The sequence below is a fragment of the Glycine max genome, chromosome 11 (assembly GCF_000004515.6).
Source record: "Glycine max cultivar Williams 82 chromosome 11, Glycine_max_v4.0, whole genome shotgun sequence".
NCBI classification, from domain to species: Eukaryota; Viridiplantae; Streptophyta; class Magnoliopsida; order Fabales; family Fabaceae; genus Glycine; species Glycine max.
The window spans coordinates 5640921-5661656 of NC_038247.2; the positions used below are offsets into that span (position 1 = coordinate 5640921).

Genomic DNA, 20736 nt, shown 5'->3' on the forward strand with positions numbered 1-20736 from the left:
TTCTTTCTTTTTTTTTCACCCAACCAAATACTATCTTAAAAAGCTCGTTAGCATTTGATAAGTTTTAAATTAAAATAGAAAACAAAAGTATGGATTCATGTTATTTTATTATTCATTTTTCTCTTCAAATGAACGCAGACCGAAGGTAAAGAAGGAAAACGAAAAGAAACAAAAAGAAAAGGAAAAGGTAATGGTGTAGGAAAGATGGGCAAATGACGTCAGCTACTGGGGGACAGCCATAAGCCCATGCGCAATTCAGCGGTCCTTCCTCTCTTCTTTTATATTCTTTACAAATCCCTCACTCACTCCTAACGGAATTTTTCTTACTTCTCTCTCTCTCTCTCCATCATCATTCATGTTGTTTTCTTCTACCAAGCTAGCCTAGCTTCTTCATCTCCTTCAATTTGTCTTCTCTTCATTAATTCCAATTGTCTTTAAACCGCTATCTCATCAGGTAAGCCTTGCATGTTTTTTCTTTCCACAATTCACCAAATACAAGGGTTATTTATTTCTTCTAAATTCAAGTCCATCAAAAGCTTTTCTTCTTCTTAATTTGCAGTATTGTTTTCATACATATAATCACTGTTTTCCAATCTCCCTTCACCGTTCCCTGGAAGTGTTAAATCAGCAAAGTATGGCAAAAACTACATGGAGTCTTAGTAAACTACTATATATAATAAATGTAGCATTTTAGTAATATATATCATCTTCTGTTTGCCCTTGAACTTGATCCCACAGAACTGCAGCTCCAAAACCAGTTTTTTCAATGTATATTTATAAAACTTTAATTTGTTTTTCTGATCACCAGTATTCTCCTTTACAGGTAATTCTTTGGAAAAACACAATTAGATACTAAATATAAATATCTCTCCATGATTTAGTGAAAACTAATCTAGACTTGATTGGTTTCAAGAAACCTTGATTCCATCTATATGTATTTTTTTTTAAACTTAATTAACCTAATGAATTATGAGTGTTTGTGATTGAAACCAGAGTTATGAGTGCAGCTAGGCTATAGGGTGGTAGGCCACAAAAGTAGTGGTTTTAGGGGTGAGCATATTTCCTCAAAGTCCGTCAAGAGAAGGGGTCAGAAGTGCCATGGAAATTCTCGACAAAGAGACAAAAAAGTCAGAGCCCCAGTTTCCGCGCTGAGACGAACCAAACCAACGACTCAACCTCAACACTAGTACTACTGTGCTTTCTATTTTCTCTCCCTCTTTTTCTCAACCCTTTGCTGCTTTTTAGTTTTTATCATCGCTCTCAGTCTCTGACCTTGATCCAATACAACGGTGCCTCTCTTTTTGCCTCCCAACCCCTTTTCTCTCTTTCGACAAACGCGTGCACATTTTGTGATCACGTCACTCCCCATTTCCCATTCCCTTTCTTTATTCATTCATTTCACCACTCTTTCCATCTCTACTAATACATGTGTTCATTTAATTAATTAGCCACCTCATACTAATCAGATGTAAGCATGAACATTCCGTTCTGTGCCACTGCCTCAAAAATGTTAATAATATTGTTTCCTGAAAAGTTGTTTTTGTTTGATTTATATATCCGTGTCATATAGTACTATATATGTGTTTTGTTGAGCTTAACTTATGTGTCTAATTATTTGGGAATATACATAATTATTAATGGTAATGCGGAATGGGGAACCCCGTTCTGTGATGAATCATTCTCACCATTCACTAACTCAAGACAACATCATTAGCACCAGCCTCTAGCTGTCCGTTTCTCACCCTAGCCCAAACTCACGGCTATGCTTATAAGTTTCAACTCCTTGTTTTTTTTTTTCATAAAACGCAAAGTCTCATGATTACCTTGCTTCTCTCTTTCCCTCCAACCCCTACTTTTTTTTTAACGCGGCGCAGGGAAGAAAATCATTGTTTCTGAAATCATGGGGTTTTGTTTATAACACGCGCTTATATTTATTTCCTATTCAATTTAGTGAGTGTTGCTCACCACCAAATGAGCTTATGATTATCTCTGATAACACTTGTCACCTTTTCATATAAAAGGCCTTATACTATAGTATTTTTTTTTAAAAAAAAATAGTTTTATTAATGTTTGCCCTGTTATTTTTTTTTATCACTTCACTATAGTATTAGTCTTACTATTAGTCTATTACTAGTATTATCTCGAGGCTTCTCTTCTCTCTCGTGTATATATATACTAACACTCACATCACATATTGGTGTCGGTTATTATTTAAGCATGATGAAGAAAGTCAAGTGTGGTGGGTATTAATGGTGGTGGTGAATTTGATGCAGTACCAGTAATTGCTATCATGGAGTCGATGGAGTCATGTGTCCCACCAGGGTTTCGGTTCCACCCAACAGATGAAGAGCTTGTTGGTTATTATCTCAGGAAGAAAGTCGCTTCTCAGAAAATTGACCTTGATGTTATCAGAGAGATCGATCTATATCGTATTGAACCATGGGATCTCCAAGGTATATATATAAACATATATAGTTACATACAAACATATATATAGCACTACGTACATATCTTACACTACTGCATGCTTCTAATAATGTTTTTGTCGTCATCACTCATTTTAAATCGACTATTAGGGTTTTGAATGCTTCATTTTATTTTGTTTGTAAATTGAATGCTTCATATTTGATCTAACATTATAATTATTATTTGATCTAATGTTAGCAATAGATCTGAGTTAGTTTTTATTCTTTTTTTTGCTGATGTGAATGATATGGCAGAGAGATGCAGGATAGGGTATGAAGAGCAGAATGAGTGGTATTTCTTCAGCCACAAAGATAAAAAGTATCCAACAGGGACAAGAACTAATAGAGCTACCATGGCTGGGTTTTGGAAGGCGACAGGAAGAGACAAAGCAGTGTATGAAAGAGCAAAACTTATTGGGATGAGGAAGACCCTTGTTTTCTACAAAGGAAGAGCCCCTAATGGACAGAAAAGTGATTGGATCATGCACGAGTATAGGCTTGAATCTGATGAGAATGGACCTCCACAGGCAAGCATATGTTACTATGCATATTAATCTGTAGTGCATGAGTACTCTACCATTTATTCTTTTACGCGCTTTGACTTTTGTTACCAACTTAGTAATTTGAGTGGTTCAGTTTGAAGTGTTACGTTCAAACTTTGCTTTAGATGGCCGCCCGTTAATCATGGCATATTCCTTAAACTTTTCCTCTTTCACACACACATACACAAAAAAGCTACAATACATATAAGCTGGAGATCAAGCATTGTTTCTATTTTCTGTAGCTTTCTTAATGACGTCAAGGATTTTGAACTCTAAAATAATTTCCTTTCCCATCTTTATTTGAATAAAGTCTTACATAATATTTAATTATAAAAAAGATAAAATAAATTAATTTTTTTTATTGTTTAAAATTTACTTATACATCTTAACTTTTATAAAAAAATCTTTCATCTAAATTCTCTACAAATTGAAAAACATATATTAATTTTAACTTATTTTAACAAGTTTGATTTTATTTTTATTTTCTTCTTTTCTAAGTGTTTTATACTTTATAGAGTCATGATAGTAGTTATGATCTCTCTCTACTTTGTGGCTACACTGTTTTTGAATTTTTATTATATGCATTAGTTACTGTCTAGAAAGAATGCTTCATGTGAATTAATGAAAAGACTTCGTTAATTGTTAGCACTTAAGTTAATTCAATGCAATTGGTTTGTTTCTCTAGACTCACTTTCTTGGCTTTTTTAGTAGACCACTAACTTCTGAATAATCACCAAGGCACGTACATGCTTTCTCTCAACACAACTTTCACCAACAAGAAGTCAAAAATCACTGCTTTCAACAGCGAATAATTAAACTTGTTTCTTTAGCTTCCTTTTCTACTAGACACTTTTCTTCCCATTTTGATTGTCAAATCGTAGTTAATTATTTGACGACATATACCACCTCTCACCAAACAGATGGAAGATTTTTCAAAAGCTAAAGCAAAACCATACTTAAAACTTAAAAGGAGAAACATGCACCAATAAACTTTTCACTTTTTCTCCCCTAACATGTAGCAAATCTGGTCAACTCAAACAAAAAGAAAATACAAGTTATCTGTATTTTATTCTCTCTCAACTTTGGAGCTTAAATTGTGTGTCATGCATGCATCAGGAGGAAGGTTGGGTTGTGTGCAGAGCCTTCAAGAAGAAAACCACTGGGCAAACGAAGACTATAAATATTGAAGGATGGGAGTCAAGCTACTTCTATGACGAAGCAAGTGGGGCAACAAGCACTTTGGTCGATCCAATTGAACTCATTTCAAGGCAATCTCAGAGCTTTCTGGCTCAAAATTTCATGTGCAAGCAAGAGCTAGAAGCAGATAACTTGACTTGCATGCATCAAGATCCGTTTGTGCAACTTCCTCAGCTAGAAAGCCCGTCTTTGCCACTAGTAAAGAAGCCAAGCACAGTGTCCCTAGTATCAGACAATAATAACGAAGGTGAAGACAATCAAAACAGGTTGTTATTCAACAACAACAACACAAAGAAAGTCACTACTGATTGGAGAGCCCTTGACAAGTTTGTAGCCTCTCAACTAAGTCAAGAAGTAAACACGCATGAAACTAATGTTGGAGTACTCTCATCAAGCTTTGAACCCCATGATGATAACCACGACATGGCACTGCTGCTACTGCAGAGTAGTAGGGATGAAGGGAACAGGTTAAGCCCGTTTCTAAATACAAGCTCCGACTGTGACAATGGGATATGCGTATTCGAAAAATGATCCAAGAAGAAAAAGAAGTGCGTGGAAACGATTTTTAATTATTTGTAGTAGTACCATGTGTTAAATTAATGTTCTATGGATGCTGGGACAAAGACATACTATATTTTTGTAAAAAAAAAATATGTGTGGATCAGAAGAATTAAAACTCTCTATATATGCCCTTCTGCGTGAGTGAAGCATGTGTGCGCAAATTGAGATGCATGCGTCCAAGTGGCTCTAGAATTTAGGTAGTTTTTTATATATATTTTAAGTTATCACGATAAGCAGAAGGTACAGTAATAGCCTTGCCATAAAACGAGTCTTCTAGGCTCTCATGCCTAAGAAGGCAGGTGTGACAGCATATGTTTGTGATCCTTCAGAATTCTGCTGCTATTTTAAAATGCCTGTGTATTCTTTAATTTTCTCTGCTTAAGCATGTTGTACAATTGTTCTGCATTGATCTTTATGTCACGTGCATGCACAGCATAATATATATATATATGTATGTATGTATATGTGCGTTTGTGTGTTTACTGCCATATATACCTGTCAGTTGGCTAACCTGACTTCCATTTTATAGCTGAAAATGAACATGTTTTTTGTAAGATGTAATCCATATATAGTATTAAAGATGTAAAATCAGTTCATTAATCTTTACCTTATGATAACTTTAATTAAGTGATCTTTGGGAGGATCTGTGGTTAACACACGTAAAGGAGAGCCTTTCAACAAAAACAGAAAAACACGTAAAGAAAAATGTGACACGCAGAATATGTTATTGGTAGCTGCTATATATTCCACCTCGCTATAAAGATTATCTTCTATATATATAATAGTAAAGATTATGATTAAATCCGTGACTTTTCTTGACATATTTATAAGTGACAACTTCAAAGTTCTTATGCGTAATGCATGCTCAAACGCCAGTTAGTCATATCAGAACGCTAAAGCGATCGATATAGTTTAATCAAATGAAATAATGATGTGTTACTAGCTGATTTGTTTAATCAATATAGTTTGACTGCATAAAATTCACACAAAAACTTTTCGTCCACAAGTACATACAGTTGATCATATGAATGATCCATATACTTCAATAATTACGCAGAATATGTTATTGGCTCGCCACTTTCTTTTCATGCAAAGTTCTCAGTTCGTACTCGCATTAGAGACGTTTTGGACTCTCATATTTGAACAAACTTAAGTTTATGATATTTTGATTTATATATAATATTAAATTCTTATATGCGGGATTTACTATGTATATATCTACCTTATTAAACAGTTAATTATTGAAAGATAAATTTCATAAAAAAATTTGGCCAAAAGCCTCAATGGCTTGGTCCCTCACCAAGTCAAATAGGCTGGGGGGTTATAGTGACGGATCATCATTCATTATTTTATTCTAAGAAAAGTACTAAAAAAATACATGTTGTTGGCCAACAGTCACTCCTCATGATTAACCATTCCTCCCTAAAGGAAAAACTAAGAACTGTTCGTATTTTTCCTGGTCAAATAATAAACAGAACACAAGATAAACGAGAAAATGTACGTCAGTACATGTAAATCGTAATTGTTATCTAGAGATCAACATTCACAAAAGGAAAATCTCTATTTTTTATGTGTAAATATTAATTAGTTTGTTAATTTTATTAAAAATATCAATCAGAGAAATTCAAATTCTCGATTTCTTCTTTCTTCCTTTGTCCTTCTCTAAACACTATCTTCGGCCAATAATATATTAAAATATAAATAAATGAAGAGTTCTGCAAATATATGCTTGAGATGTTATCTTCAGTGTAGAAGTTTTAAAGAATTAATTAATTGTTCAAAACGTTAATAATTAAATTCAAATCATTCAAGCACTTTGCAGATTAATTAGCTTTTATAGCTAGGTGTATATATATTGTGATCAATTTCTCATAGTATGTATAGGTAAGATCAAAAAGAGAAAATGAACACTATATCCACCCCAAGTTGATAAAGAATAATATTTGATAACCAGACAAGCCTAAAGGACGGAGAGAAAGGAAACTAAATGAATGATTATGGGACAAAAGTTGAAATTGAAGTCAAAAACTGAAGATGAAAAGTAGCACCAATCACACATTTGAAAAACTATAAAGTATAAAATGGATAGTGTGCATGAATTAGATTCATCGTGGTCGTCGTTGGTCAGCATGGAGAGTTGTGGTGGGTCCGTATGTTGTCTAGCATGCGTTGCGCGCCATTGCTCCTGTTGAGCATGCTTTGTCTTACGGTGCACAAACCTCGCAGCCCCATGCAATTTTTTTTCTTCTTTTTACCTTTCTACCTTAAAAAGTTTCTTTTCTTTATTCTTCATTTTCCCGTAGTAGACTCTCTTCTGAAATTAACTTTGGTCGAAATCCTATGAAGAATATATGTGTCTGTTTATTCTTGTGTGTATATGTGCGTGTGTTCTTTTGTCAAGCACGTAGTTAAAATCTTTCAATGACATTTAAAGATAACTGATGTGACACTTGTAGTAATATGGTCAAAACTCAAAAAGAAGGCGTTTGTTTACAATTCTTGGTTTCTTTTCACATAAAAATTCTCTCTGGTTCCGATCGAAGAGAATCATCTTTATTCATAAGATTATGACAGTAGCTGCTTGCTACAGCCTATATTAGGTGGACCAAATGGTCCAATTTTACCACTTAATCAGCTTATTCCCACATTTGTGAGCCTTATATTTGTCTTTATTTGCTATAACACAGAAAAAAAGAATTGTATGTGCGTACCTTAACTATACCCTACACACAACCTTAAGGTGGTGGTTTCTAATTAGAGGCACATATAAAAGATTTAATGATTTTCCTTTTCTTTTATTTTGTACAGAATAAATTCGTCAGTTCTACTTTTATGATCAGCTAGTGACTGGAAGGACCAGATGGTCCAATTACCTCCGGACGGATACCCCTCCCCCGGCCCTAATCAGTTCACTCTAAATTCGTCGCAATATATTTGTTCTTACATATGTTGTTAAAAGGGACGGCAACCCCCAAACCATCAACTTTCCACATACATCATTATTATGCTTTGATACTATTATTTAATATAAATTAGTTGAATGTAAAACAAATACTTCCTAATATATATATATATATATATATATATATATAGAGAGAGAGAGAGAGGGAGAGGATCGATAAGAAACATATCAAGAGGTGTGAAGAGTTTTTTTCTTACCATATAATTAAAATAGATGGTCAAAATTAATTCATTTATAATGTATTATAATTAGAAATATACAATATTTATAAATATTAAATAAATCACCTAACATGTGATTGCGTGAAGTATATTAGGTGAGATGTGAGAGGATGAGAAGAAGAAATTTCAACATGAAATTAAAGGAAGACTAAAATTATAATGGATTAAAACTTTTCTTACTATTCATATAAGTGCTGATAAGGTAAACTATAGAGAAATCCGGTTGCCATATGGATCCTCTCATATAAGTGCTGATAAGGTAAACTATAGAGAAATTCGGTTGCCATATGGATCTCTTGACATATTAGGTGATCAAGGTCCAATTGAAGGGGCAAATTAAGACATTTTGGGTCGTAGATTACACTTGGTCCAAGGTCGTTATAGATATTTAGCCTTACATGGATTATTTGGGCTTACAATTACATTCTTGAAGTTGCTATATGCATTTTCCAAATCACTAAGTGCACCCACTTTGAAATTTTTGTTCATCTTTCACCCAAGAAACTCTATCTGTGGACTTTCTAGAACGTGTTCTCAACTAAAAGTTTAAGCATTCTGTAATGTAAAATTTGGTTAGTATTAAAATTTTAACACTTCCAAAAACTAATTTCCATAAGTGTTAAAATTACCATAACTTACTTTTTGGTACTGAAATTGAAGAAAGTAATGGTGACTAGTATGAAGATGCAAATCAAACTCCATGTATGCCAATAATTTTTCACTTTTGGATTGTGCAGTGCCCTTGGTCAAGCTTGATGACCTCACCAAAATTTGCAATTGTCGAATCAAAACATCAAAGAACCCCTCTATGGTGCGACAGATCATGATGTAGCAACCAGAGGTTGACGGCAAAAAAGTATCCTTCCATAAAAGGGGTAGTGGAGTCTCCCTAACTAGCAAGAAAGAGGATTTGTGCATCACCGATCTAGAGCAATCTACGATGACGACTGACATGTAGGAAGATACCATAGTCGATGATGGCCACGGGTGCATGGCAATTGGAAATGTGCAATTTTCAACTTTACTTTCTCAACACAAACACTTAGCGAAGTTTTGTTATGTCATATGCACTCTCTAGGGTATGCATATAACTCATTCGATGAGGGATATTTTTGAAAAATAAGACAAAAAATGCAAAGCTAAGCGTATTTAGTAGATAAGGGGAGTACACATAGCAATAATCTTGCATCATTTTATCCCAAATAATGGTTTTTTCAGGCAAAACAAGGTCATGTAGTTTCATCCCAAATAAAGTTTTTCTAGGTAAAACAAGATGATAGGATAGATGAAAGAGAAGTCCTATAATTGACTAACAAGACATGAAAACAATGTCACCTTAACTTCAGTTTCATCTGAAATAATGGTTAAGCATAACTTCTTTCACATCTCATTAGAGTTAGTAAAGTTTTGTAAACATTATCATTTTTTTATAAAAAAATGTTTTTGTATAAATATTCACAAAAAGTTATGAAAAGTAACAAAAATTGAGATTTTTGCTCCTAACAATAGTCTCTTCGTAGTCTGATGAGACATCCAATGAGGAGTAACACCAAAGAACAAATGTGATTACTTAACTACTTTTAGTTACAAGGACACATCATAGACACCAACCATATGTTGATGGTGTTGGTTAGGTTTTGTGTCTTCTATTACAACTTAAATAAAGAGGAATTTGGTCATTTTTAGGACTTAAGAGACTTTTCACATAATTAGACTTTTGGTGAAATTCTCATATTCCTTTTCTTGTTACAATGCATTTATAAAACAATTAGATAATGTTAGCTAGAGTTCAAAGATTCCTGTTTAAGCCTTAATGGGGAGAGCTTCCATGCCTTCTTGTCTCCCTTTCATGCTATGCTGTTGTTCATTTTGTTTGTAACAATGAAACCGTTATTTTGAGCTTCTAGTTTGTTCAGTTTAGCTTTAATTTCACGAGAAATAATATACACAACATCAAATCACTAAGGAAATATCACGTCCCACTTAATCATGATAGTTTAGTGGGCAACTATTTTAAGCCCAATCACAAACCACCAAAAATAAAAAAGAACAACCGGCCAATTAAAAACATTCAACCGCACCCGCATGGCATCACAAACCCTTTCGGCGTTCCAGAAAATTCGACGATAAAACCAACAGTGAAAAAAAAACAATCAACTTGAAAGAAGGAGATTGATAACAGTAAAATTCATCTCCAATTGATCACTTCTTAGAGCGAACATTGCAGAACACTAAACTATCTACGATCCTAAACCACACAACTATATTCAAGATTGTGCAACAAGGTTAACACACACCTTTTCATATCTACATATATTATATGCCAGAGTTTTAACTAAACAAGAAAAACATCAAACATCAAGCCGCAGCGACGGCAGCTTTACGGGCCCTCTTGGTCGGAGACCTAATGGACCTGGGCTGCTTGGGCTTCGCAGGCGTCGACACTTTCTTCGTTTTCTTCGGCCCGACCTTCTTCGCGGGCTTTTTAACCGCCTCGGTTTTCTTCGGAGCAACGGCGGTTGCGATTTTGTTTCGTTTCGGACGCGATTCCTTCGTCGCTTTGGCGGTGCTCTCCTTCACCTTCTTCGCGGCTTCGGCTAACTTGTACGAAGCCTTGATCTTGACGAGTTTCCCTCTCGCAGCTTGGTTCTTCAGTTGCAGACCTAGTATCTTCTTGAAATTCGCAGGAAGCACCGCCTTGTGCTTCTCCTCCATGTACTTCGCTATCGCATATGGACTCGATCCTCCTTTCTCGTTCAGAGCAATCAAAGCGTCCTTAATCATCTACAAACAATAAGACAACCAAAAAAAAAATCAACAAACAAAAAAATAACAATCACGTAATAATTGTGGATTCATGAAAGAAATTTACGCGAAATTACCTGGAGATATGGAGGATGAGAAGCAGTTTTGGCCTGTTTCGGCTTCTTTTCCTTCGGAGCCTTAGGTTTCTTCTCCTTGGCAAGCTTCGGCGCCTTCACCTCCTCCACCGGCTTTTCGACGGCGGGAACTTTAGCTTCTTCGGCGGCGGACATCTTCGACCGAATATTCAGTGAGTGGTTATTTTGTATTGGAGAGCGTTAACGGAAACTGTGGATTCTGATGATGACCCGAACGCTACCTTCGTGTTATAAATAGCGTCGGAGCAATCTGAGTGCTGGAAATATTGCTGCGTGCAATTGGCCGAGAGAGTGGCATGAGGATTGCCAGCGTGGCAAAGAGATATCTAGAACGTACACGTGGCGTCAATTTATAGCGTTGTTTATGGACAACGATAAAGGCGGTGATGTGACTGTGGCTGTGGATTGGAATGCCAACAGATTTTTATTTTGTTTTTTGTTATAAGTGAGTTTTGTTTGGTTAGCACGGACTAAATGGAGAACTAATCAAGGGTGTGTTTTCTTGAGGGTTTTCTTGGTTCATTTTCTTCAAGCATGCTTTGCTTCTCACCCAATTTTTTTTGCAGGATTAATCATAAGGGAGATTAGATTACAATGTGGGCACAATTAGGTTAATTGGTAGACATTTAGGACCCAAACAAAATAATCAAACACATATCCCCATTTTTCCATTGTTTAGTATAAAGCCTTTATCCCAATCAGTGTTTATGCTCTAGATAGTTAAAAATTGTAAAGCAGTCAAAAGCGGTTTTGAATGACTTGTAAGACAAGCATAAAGTATGTATAAAACTCATCCCAATTTTTTATTTTTAAAAAAAACTCGACTAAAACCTTCACCATTTTCTCACAAATTTGGATGTCATGAAATAGATAGTGCTATACAGTATTTTGTTAAGAGGTTTACTTTACATTAAGCTTAAAATCTGCAGGTTAACTTTATTTATTGAAGAAATCAGGTTATATTTTTTAAAGTTTGTTTATTTAATAAAAAGTTTGTATTTAGACAATTCATGTGTTTTATACGTAATAAAAAAATCTTACTTAATAAATAATAATAATATAAAATAAGCTTTTAAATAAAGTTAGATTTAAAAAAATTAAAATTATACCTTAAAAATAATATCAAATAAATAAGTCGTATCACTATTAAATTTAAGAAATAAGTTAAATTCATACTTTAAAAAAACTATTTAATTCTATCCATTTTAATACTTGCAAAGTTTAATTTTTACATGTATTAGATTGATTTTTTTAATTTATTTGCATAGTTTACTTTAAACCTCAGGGTTTAGGTTGATCAAAACAAAGACAACTAAAAATTTCAAAGATAAGATATTTAGTGTGCACTTTGCACACGAGAATGAAAATAATTTTTATTGTAGCATGATAATTTCGTACAAAATTTACAACAAAAATGTGTTTCTATCGTAATAGATAATATACATATAAAATATATAATGAAATATAGATTCTGCATCAAAATCCAGAACGAAAACATCTTTCTGTTAATAGAAAATATACATATAAAATACTCAATGAAATATAGATTATGCATCAAAATCTAGAATGAAAACATCTTTTCATTTTAATTTTTTTTTGCATATCCTGTATCATATCCGTTGTGAATTTTATACACAAACATACAACAAAAATATATTTTTGTGAAAAGAGTATTTAAAAAAAACAATAATAATAATAAATATTTCAGCCACTTGATGAGTACTACTAGCAATGGTAACAACTCCCAATAATTTATCTGACAGATGTTATTCCATCCTTATTGCTGTTGGCACCCCTGCATTGAAAATAAGCAGCTTGAAATTACTCTTTTACCCCACCGTTCCCTCGCCACCACCATTTCCTTATCACGGAAATACATTTTGGTTCATGTTGGTACGTAGTAATTTTAATTTCACTTCATTTATCTTTTAAAATTCTTTAATTTGAACGAGTGTAGAAGATTGCTAGCCCTTAATCTATTATAGGATTCGGTAAGAGACAAATTAATGATGTTGTTCATGAACTTGTTAGGGCGGCACAATCCTTACATTATATTTTTTTTTTTAAGACGACCTAATCCTTAGTCTCATTGTTATGATGTGATTTCTTGTTATAATAATTTGTGATGAATGAAATGGTATAAATATGTTTTTAAAAGAATTAATTTGAATTTTGTGAAATTTTAGGCTCTTGAAATTTTTAAGTAAATTTAGTTTGGTTTTTTTTTTTTTAACTTTGTTGAGTGATGTTTAGTTTAAGTATTTTTTTTTGTTTTAATTTTCACCTAAAATAAAAAAAATAAGTTTGCTTAAAATTTAAAATATATATTTTATTGAATATTTTCAAAAAGAAGTCAAAAATTAAAAATAATAAATTAATGTTTTTAACTTTTTATGAAAAAGTGAAAATACATTGATATCTTAAAAAAATTGTCTATACATATTTTCTAAATCATAAAAATTTGAAAATAAAAATTGAAAATAAACCCTCACCCCAATCACAAATGCCCAACTTCTCATATTTTAAATTTTTCATGGAATGAATTGATTAAATGGTTTTAAACTTTTTTTTTTATTTGAGATTAACTAATCAAAGCATTAAATTTCATCCAAAATAAAAGCATGACTTTTGTCCTTTTCAAAATGAATTTGATTAAATTGTTCCAGCGCACGAATTCGTGTTTGTGATGAGAAACATTTTCATTTCCTTCCCAAATTCACCCGCACGTGAGTGAGAGTTTCGTTTCAGAGACTGATTTTTGAGCTACGATTCCACACCGCATTGCCAAACATGGGTGCTTCAGAATCTACTCCCTCAAGCAGACAGGTATTTATTTAACTCTTTCAATTCCTTCTCTTAGTTAATTCTATCCTTCTTCATTCACTGAACTCTTTCGATTTGCTATGGCCGAAGACGCCAGATGACAAAATCACAACCATAACTGAGCGATCGGAAGCCTCTGACCCTATCTTGGAGCGCCTCAAATCTCTCAAAATTGTATGCACTCTTTTCTTCACATAACAAAACCAATCCTTATTGTGAGGGGTTTTTTTTGTCGTTGATTATTTTTATTTGTTTATGACTCACTTAATTGTTTCACTGCAGACACCGCCCATATTGACCTCACCCCCAACAGAGGGTACCTTAACTGATATTTTAGTGAGGAAGCCTTCGTCGTCCTCGGTTTCAGGTGATGATCTCTTATTTCTCAATCATTCTGTTATTCCTGATATTTGCAATAGAATTCAACAGAGGGCTTATTGGTCTAAAGTATCTTTTTTATGCATCTAGCGGTGCTCCTTTTGGTGGAATTTGTTTTTCCTAAAATGACTGTGGTAGGCTATTTGGCTAAACAATAATTCTGAAACTTTGGTTTTTAACTGTGCCAAATAGTGTCGTTTGGTCCACGTAGCTGACCTCACCTACTGGGATAAGACTTTGTTGTTTGTTGTTATGGTTGTAAAAATGATTGTGGTAACTTAGATGTTATTCCTGGCTCAAGACATCTTTACTTAACAATGGAATGTTTGTTGACGTGGCTATTTTTAAATAAAAATGAAAATGTAGAGTTCTATCTTCTCCCAGTTTTTGCTTTTACTCATGGTTTTAAATTGCGGCCACATCAGTCATATTTTCTGGCAATTGCCTGCTATGGAAAGGTTTTCTGGCTTACAGCAACACAACCAAATCCGCGACCATAACCGCAATTTAAAACCATGCTTTTACTGGTTGTGATTTCAACACATGTTGCATAGCTTCTGTTGCAACTGATTAGTTATTAAAAAAGTACTTTAGCTAGTTGGCAGTATTCATGAACTTTTCCTCTTAATACAAGCTATTAATTTACATGGGTATATATGACCCTGGAAAAAGGTTTCAGATTTGAAACTGAGCTGGTTTTGACTTATAACATTGACAAGGATATTGATAGGCTCAAAAGTGAAAGAGTAAACTGTAAGGTTTATTTATTCATTGAAAGATAGTATGCTCCTCTAACAGAAGGAATTTCCCTGGGTTACCACAGCAAGAAGGCACCGGAACCGGGGAAATTAACCTCCTGTTCAGAACAATAAGATCCTAATTCCCAAAATGGAAAATAAAAAAAACCTCCATGGTCTATCCATTCCCCATGACAGCTATAATAGAACGCAGTGTTGCTGTGCAATGCATTTCCTAACAGCAGCCAGCTCAACTCTCATCAATCGTGATTATTCCCTGTGCCCCACATCTTTTCCGCACATAAAGCTTCCACATTCGTGTTTGGTTGTTTGCTGAGGGTTCTGTTATGGGCATGCTATTCTTGACCCATAGACCTATCATATTAGCAAGGATCCTCTTATGGTTCTTACTGTGCTAATAATCCCAAGTCTACATCTGTAAATGCTTGAGAGTTTGAGGAATCATTTTGTTCTCTGTTAAACTTTTTACCACACATTCCCTTATCGTATAGTTCTCAAACAAGAGCTGAGAGCATAAATATGTCATGCGCTCGTGCTATATTGCAATATTAATAATTGCTGAAATGCTATATTGCAATATTAATAATTTCTGAAAACCAACATGCGCTCGTGTTTCAGAAACACATTGATGTGCGTATGTTTCCTATATGATTTTTTTGTTTTTCGATCACATTTAAGTCCTAATAGAACTCTTTCTCTGATATATCATGTTAGTTGGGATCATTCTATTCTATGGTAGCAGCTGCATTTAATATTCGTAGTTTTATTGGGGGCAATTACTTGGTTGCTCTCTTTTTCATGATTGAAACAGCTACAGTCAATCCGAAGGTTATACTGGAGCTCTTCTCAATGTACCATGATTGGCAGGAGAAGAAGGCCCAAGAGATAAGCAAAAGACAGGTCTGTTCAATACAAAAATAGTTCAGTGAATACATGCACCCTTTCCCATCACACTTAATCCCTCCGTCCCTATTTATAAGATCCTTTAAGAAAAGTAGTTAGTTTAGTTAATCACATTAAATATGTCAATTATTTGTACTATCATTCCATAATTATTCTTTTCTTATCTCTCTATCCACTTAATTGTTTTTCATTAATGTTCGGAGAGAGAATAATTAAGGATATGTAGGAAAAAAATAATTAATGCATCTAAAAATTAGAAAAAGGTCTTAAAAAAAGGGCCAAACAAATTTTTGAAAAAAAATCTTATAATGAGGGACGGAGGAGGGAGTAGTCACTTACACAAGATGAAACTTTTTCCTTGCAAATGTATAATTCGATTTCAAGTGAATTACATACAGCTCCTCTACCCAAACTCAAACCACCCTTTTAGCCTCTTGATTTTCAAGACATAAAACACTTATCTTCTGTTAATACAAGGGCCTGCAGTGTTAATTTTATCATGAAATAACTAAAATACTGTCAATGGTTTTAGTTAAAACTGAGTTATATGATAAGCATGACCTGTTCCTTACTTGTTAAATAAAATAAATATAGTTGACATGCATTTAAATATAATATATAGTTGACCAATATTTGTTAGATATAACAAATTGACTTATATTTGCTAATTAGAATAAGCAGTGTTGCTGCACCAGTTAGTAACCACAACAAGGGGAAGAATATGTCTCTAATATTTGTGTTGTTGTCGCCATTGAGTTAACTGTTAACAAGAACTAACTTAAATTGGCTGCTCGATTTAGTATGTGAAATTCAAACAAAAATTTAAAGTTTGTAGAGGGGAGGTGTATGTAACTTATTCTTGAATTTATTTTCAAGTTGGGCATATTTTTATGCAAATAAATACAGAATACTTGTGGTATTAACAAAAAAAACATAATTATGATTTGGTACGTTGTGTCATTCTCTTTTCAATTTGTGAATGGTCATGGTTAGTATCTGTTAAACAAATGGGGAGATGAGAAGAATTGCCTTTAAACACATACTTTCTACCTTTGTGGATTTTGTATATACAGCTAAAGCTGGGTCTGTTTCCCCCTTCCATGCTGGAAAAAACTGATTTTGGCACCTTTCTAACTATTTAATATGTAAATATTGGTAGTGAATAATTGAGAAAAAGATATTGTTCAAACTATTAATATAATTTTTTTAGTGGGAGAATTTGAATCCTGAAGTTAATTTTCATTATTGTTTAGAAGGAAAAAATGAAAAGGCTGAACCCTTCCTTATTTGGTGATAACTCCCTACTCAATATTTCTAATAGGAAAATGCAATTTTTGCAGGAGGAAATAGAAAACAAAATAGAAGTTGCAGATGCTTTAGCAATCAAACTTCTTCAGCGATATAATCATTCAACATCTACAATGAAGACTGCCTCACAACATCTATCGGGAGGTAATTATCAGACACAGTTCAAAAAATATTTGGAATACCAGGATTATCAATTTTATAGTGTTTGTCTTAAAACACACTTTCCAATGCACGTTCAACTGAATGCTATACTCACAATGGATTGACGTTCAACTGAATGTAACGCTCATTCAAACAAACCTATAGGCAGTGACTAACACTGTAACACGTGCTTTTGTAATCTGTTGAACAAGTTGAAAGGGAAATTTCCTCTTTCATTGTTTAGAAGGACCACGAACTCATAAAATCTTGATACATTTGCACTTATGTCATAAATCACAATGTTTTCATGTGGTATTCTATGATTGCTTGTGAACTATGTTAACTCTATGTTGGAACACGTGCATGCAGTTCATGCATTGCAGGTGGAAATTGGAGAGCTCAAAGGAAGGTTGACTGAAGTTATAAGTAACTGTGATGCACTGTGCAATAGGATTGCATCAGAGGGCCCAGAATCTCTCCGGTCATCTATCAAGCCTTTTGCAATTGCTACAACTGACCAAGAAACCTGCTCAAGTTCATCTAGTTTGCGGACAGTTTCAAAAACAAATTCACCTTCAGCAGAAGAATAGTCAGACCAACAGTTTTGATTCTTGCTCATATTTTCAGAAGCTTCCTGCATTCTTATCGAATGAGGCGCTCGATAGTCTGCAGAACGGTTGGATCACATTCACATGATAGACTATTTTTTTATGGGACTATGTTTTGGATTTGGAGGGCATGCAACTTTTCATTGATGGGGACCAAGTTATGGCAACCACAGAGTAACCCAGCCATGTTATAATGCTTCTATGAAAAGGAGCTATGATGCTCATCACCGACACGCACATATTGAGTTTGGTTGCTATCTTGAGGCAAAAAAATGAAAGGACGTGTGATCAGATCTAAAGCATTTGTCATTTTTTGGGTGGGGTTTTTTTTTTTTATAAGTTCACGTCATTGTTTTCGACGATCTGAGTTGCACAATATTGCGGTAATTTCAGTATAAAATGAGCACGTGATCGTGTAATTAGTTGTGCGACATGTTGCCATTGTCTTATTATGAAATTTACACAAAATTGTTCGCAAAACAGATCCAAGTCCCCTTCATCTGCCGACATGTTCTGCACCGACACAGATCATCCAAACTCACATCAGCCAAAACCAGTGTCATCTCCTAGAACACAATCTCAGAAAAAAAATCCGACAGAACCCCCAAAGCATAAAACTCAAGCCCCCCAATTTAACAGTTTGGTTTTTAATTTAAACACGCAACAATATAGTAGTTTTACAGTGAAATGAGGAGCCATACTTGATACTCCCATTGGAACCATTTTGTATTCCAATCCAGGGAGTGAAATATAGTAGAAACCAAGGAAGAAACAGAACAACTGGAAGAACTTAATAGATTCTACAAGAAAATGGGCGTAGATGTATATAGCTTTTAATTGAATGAATCAACGGGCTTACAAGAAGAAGAAATCCGACAAATGCACATCTAGGAAATAACAGTTGCAACAAGAAAACAACATAAATTGCCCATAAACTAAACTATGTCAACGGCATTATATGATCAAAACAGCAAAACCCCCTCTTCCTCAAGTTGCAGATGAGATTCAAGGTTGTTGCTGAGCATCAATGTAGCCAGCATCAACAAGAACCTTCTCTTTCTTAGCCATCTCAATGTCCCGGTCAACCATCATCTTCACAAGCTGCTCAAACCCCACTTTAGGTTTCCAACCAAGCACCTTCTTGGCCTTGGAAGCGTCCCCTTTGAGGTTATCGACTTCAGAGGGGCGAAAGTATCTCTTGTCAATGACGACATGGTCCCTCCAATTGAGTCCCACATAGCCGAACGCGACTTCCAAGAACTCCTCCACGGTGTGGGACTCTTCAGTGGCCACAACATAGTCATCGGGCTTCTCCTGCTGCAGCATCAGCCACATGGCTTCAACGTAGTCCCCAGCGAAGCCCCAATCTCTGGAGGCCTGGAGGTTGCCCAAGAAGAGCTTGCTCTGGAGCCCGACCTTGATGCGGCCCACGGCCCGCGTGATCTTGCGGGTCACGAAATTCTCGCCGCGGCGGGGGGACTCGTGGTTGAAGAGGATGCCGTTGCAGGCGAAGAGGGAGTAAGCCTCGCGGTAGTTCACGGTGTACCAGTGGGCGGCGCATTTGGAGGCGGCGTAGGGGGAGCGGGGGTGGAAGGGGGTGGTTTCGGACTGCGGCGGAGGGGTGGCGCCGAACATCTCGGAGGAGCCGGCTTGGTAGTAGCGGATGTGGGAGCGGCCGGAGGCGGCGATGTGGGAACGGACGGCCTCGAGGAGGCGGAGGGCGCCGGTGGCGACGACGTCGGCGGTGTAGTCGGGTATCTCGAAGGAGACGGCGACGTGAGACTGAGCGGCGAGGTTGTAGACCTCGTCGGGGAGGATGGTGTCGAGCCAGCGGCGGAGGGAGGAGGCGTCGGAGAGATCGGCGTAGTGGAGCTTCATGCGGGCCTTGTGGGCGTTGTGGGGATCCACATAGATGTGGTCGATGCGCTGCGTGTTGAAGTTCGAGGAGCGACGGATCAGACCGTGCACCTCGTAACCCTTGTCTAGAAGGAATTCCGTCAGGTACGAACCGTCTTGGCCGGTAATTCCGGTAATCAATGCCACCTTGCGCGCCAGAGGCAGCACCCCGTTCGTCGCAGATCTGGATCCCTCGGTGTTCTCCATTGATTGATGATGGAATAGAGACCCTTTTTCTTTCTGCGTTTGCGTCTCAATTTATTATGCAGCTCACCACTCTTGAACGCGCTTCGCCTTCTACCCTGCCCTTCAATATTACTATTACTCATTTTTACCCAAAATAATCCTTATAGGCCGCATAAGAGAAATATATGAATTATGTTTGGATGTTAAAAATTTGGATAGGTGCTTATTTTAGAATTGGATTTTTTTTATAATATATTAGAATTAGATAATAATATATGAATCATGTTTGTGAGATTAAAGAAAACGATTTATGAAATTCTTTATTCGAGTGTTAATTTTGAATAAAAGTTTTTATGTAACTTGTAAGAGTGAAATATCCTGTTGGGTGTGTCGGTGACGGTGACGCTGGTGAGTGTGTGAGCTGTGAGTTGTATGCGTCAGGATTGATAACTCGAGGTCCCAGGACAAGAGAAGGAATAAATGAAAGTTATTCATTTTTTTTATATTTTTTGCGTAAGTTAAATATAATTAATTTTTTATTTCATTATTTCATCTGTTCTATTTTATACCACATTTTAGCAACAAAAAAAAATTTTAAAAAATCCCAAATTAATTCTCATTTCACAAAATCAATCAAACATCAAATATTTTTTTTTTCATGGAGATGGAATACTCTTAGTGGGAGTAATTGTTACTACATACCTTTATAGGTGCTACAACTAAAGATAACTAAAATCTAAAAATCATGTATGTGTGAGGTTAAGGTAATACCTTTATAGGTGTTACAACTAAAGATAACTAAAATCATGTACGGATTAATTGAAAAATTAAATTTGAGGCTTAGTATATAGTTAAACAATTGGAGTATAAATATAATTTGAAAACTA

The 20736-nt window shown here is 35.3% G+C and overlaps 4 protein-coding genes across 6 annotated transcripts; 2 read left to right on the forward strand and 2 right to left on the reverse strand.

Moving 5' to 3' along the window:
* The first annotated feature begins 295 nt into the window (after positions 1–295).
* On the forward strand, positions 296–5115 carry LOC100802758 (NAC domain-containing protein 37). Of its 2 annotated transcripts, none has more exons than XM_006590656.4 (4): positions 296–454; positions 2217–2453; positions 2721–2992; positions 4124–5115. In XM_006590656.4, the coding sequence occupies exons 2-4, from the start codon at positions 2291–2293 to the stop codon at positions 4733–4735; spliced, it is 1047 nt and encodes a 348-aa protein (XP_006590719.1). In that variant the 5' UTR covers positions 296–454; positions 2217–2290; the 3' UTR covers positions 4736–5115. The 2 variants fall into 2 exon arrangements, with proteins under 2 accessions (XP_006590719.1, XP_006590718.1); XM_006590655.4 differs by having other exon boundaries at positions 2274–2453.
* Positions 5116–10120: 5005 nt separating this feature from the next.
* On the reverse strand, positions 10121–11087 carry LOC100797229 (histone H1). Its single transcript, XM_003537579.5, has 2 exons — positions 10831–11087; positions 10121–10732 (listed from the first exon to the last, which is right to left on the reverse strand). Exons 1-2 carry the CDS (start codon positions 10981–10983, stop codon positions 10307–10309), a joined length of 579 nt encoding a protein of 192 aa, XP_003537627.2. The 5' UTR covers positions 10984–11087; the 3' UTR covers positions 10121–10306.
* A 2391-nt stretch (positions 11088–13478) lies between these two features.
* On the forward strand, positions 13479–18247 carry LOC100306649 (uncharacterized). Of its 2 annotated transcripts, none has more exons than NM_001251218.2 (6): positions 13479–13674; positions 13762–13845; positions 13954–14038; positions 15619–15707; positions 17051–17162; positions 17529–18186. In NM_001251218.2, the coding sequence occupies exons 1-6, from the start codon at positions 13639–13641 to the stop codon at positions 17747–17749; spliced, it is 627 nt and encodes a 208-aa protein (NP_001238147.2). In that variant the 5' UTR covers positions 13479–13638; the 3' UTR covers positions 17750–18186. The 2 variants fall into 2 exon arrangements, with proteins under 2 accessions (NP_001238147.2, XP_006590263.1); XM_006590200.4 differs by having other exon boundaries at positions 13498–13674; positions 15625–15707; positions 17529–18247.
* Positions 18248–18584: 337 nt separating this feature from the next.
* LOC100797782 (GDP-mannose 4,6 dehydratase 1) lies at positions 18585–20210 on the reverse strand. Its single transcript, XM_003537580.5, has one exon. It carries the CDS (start codon positions 19868–19870, stop codon positions 18773–18775), a length of 1098 nt encoding a protein of 365 aa, XP_003537628.1. The 5' UTR covers positions 19871–20210; the 3' UTR covers positions 18585–18772.
* Between the last annotated feature and the right edge of the window lie 526 nt (positions 20211–20736).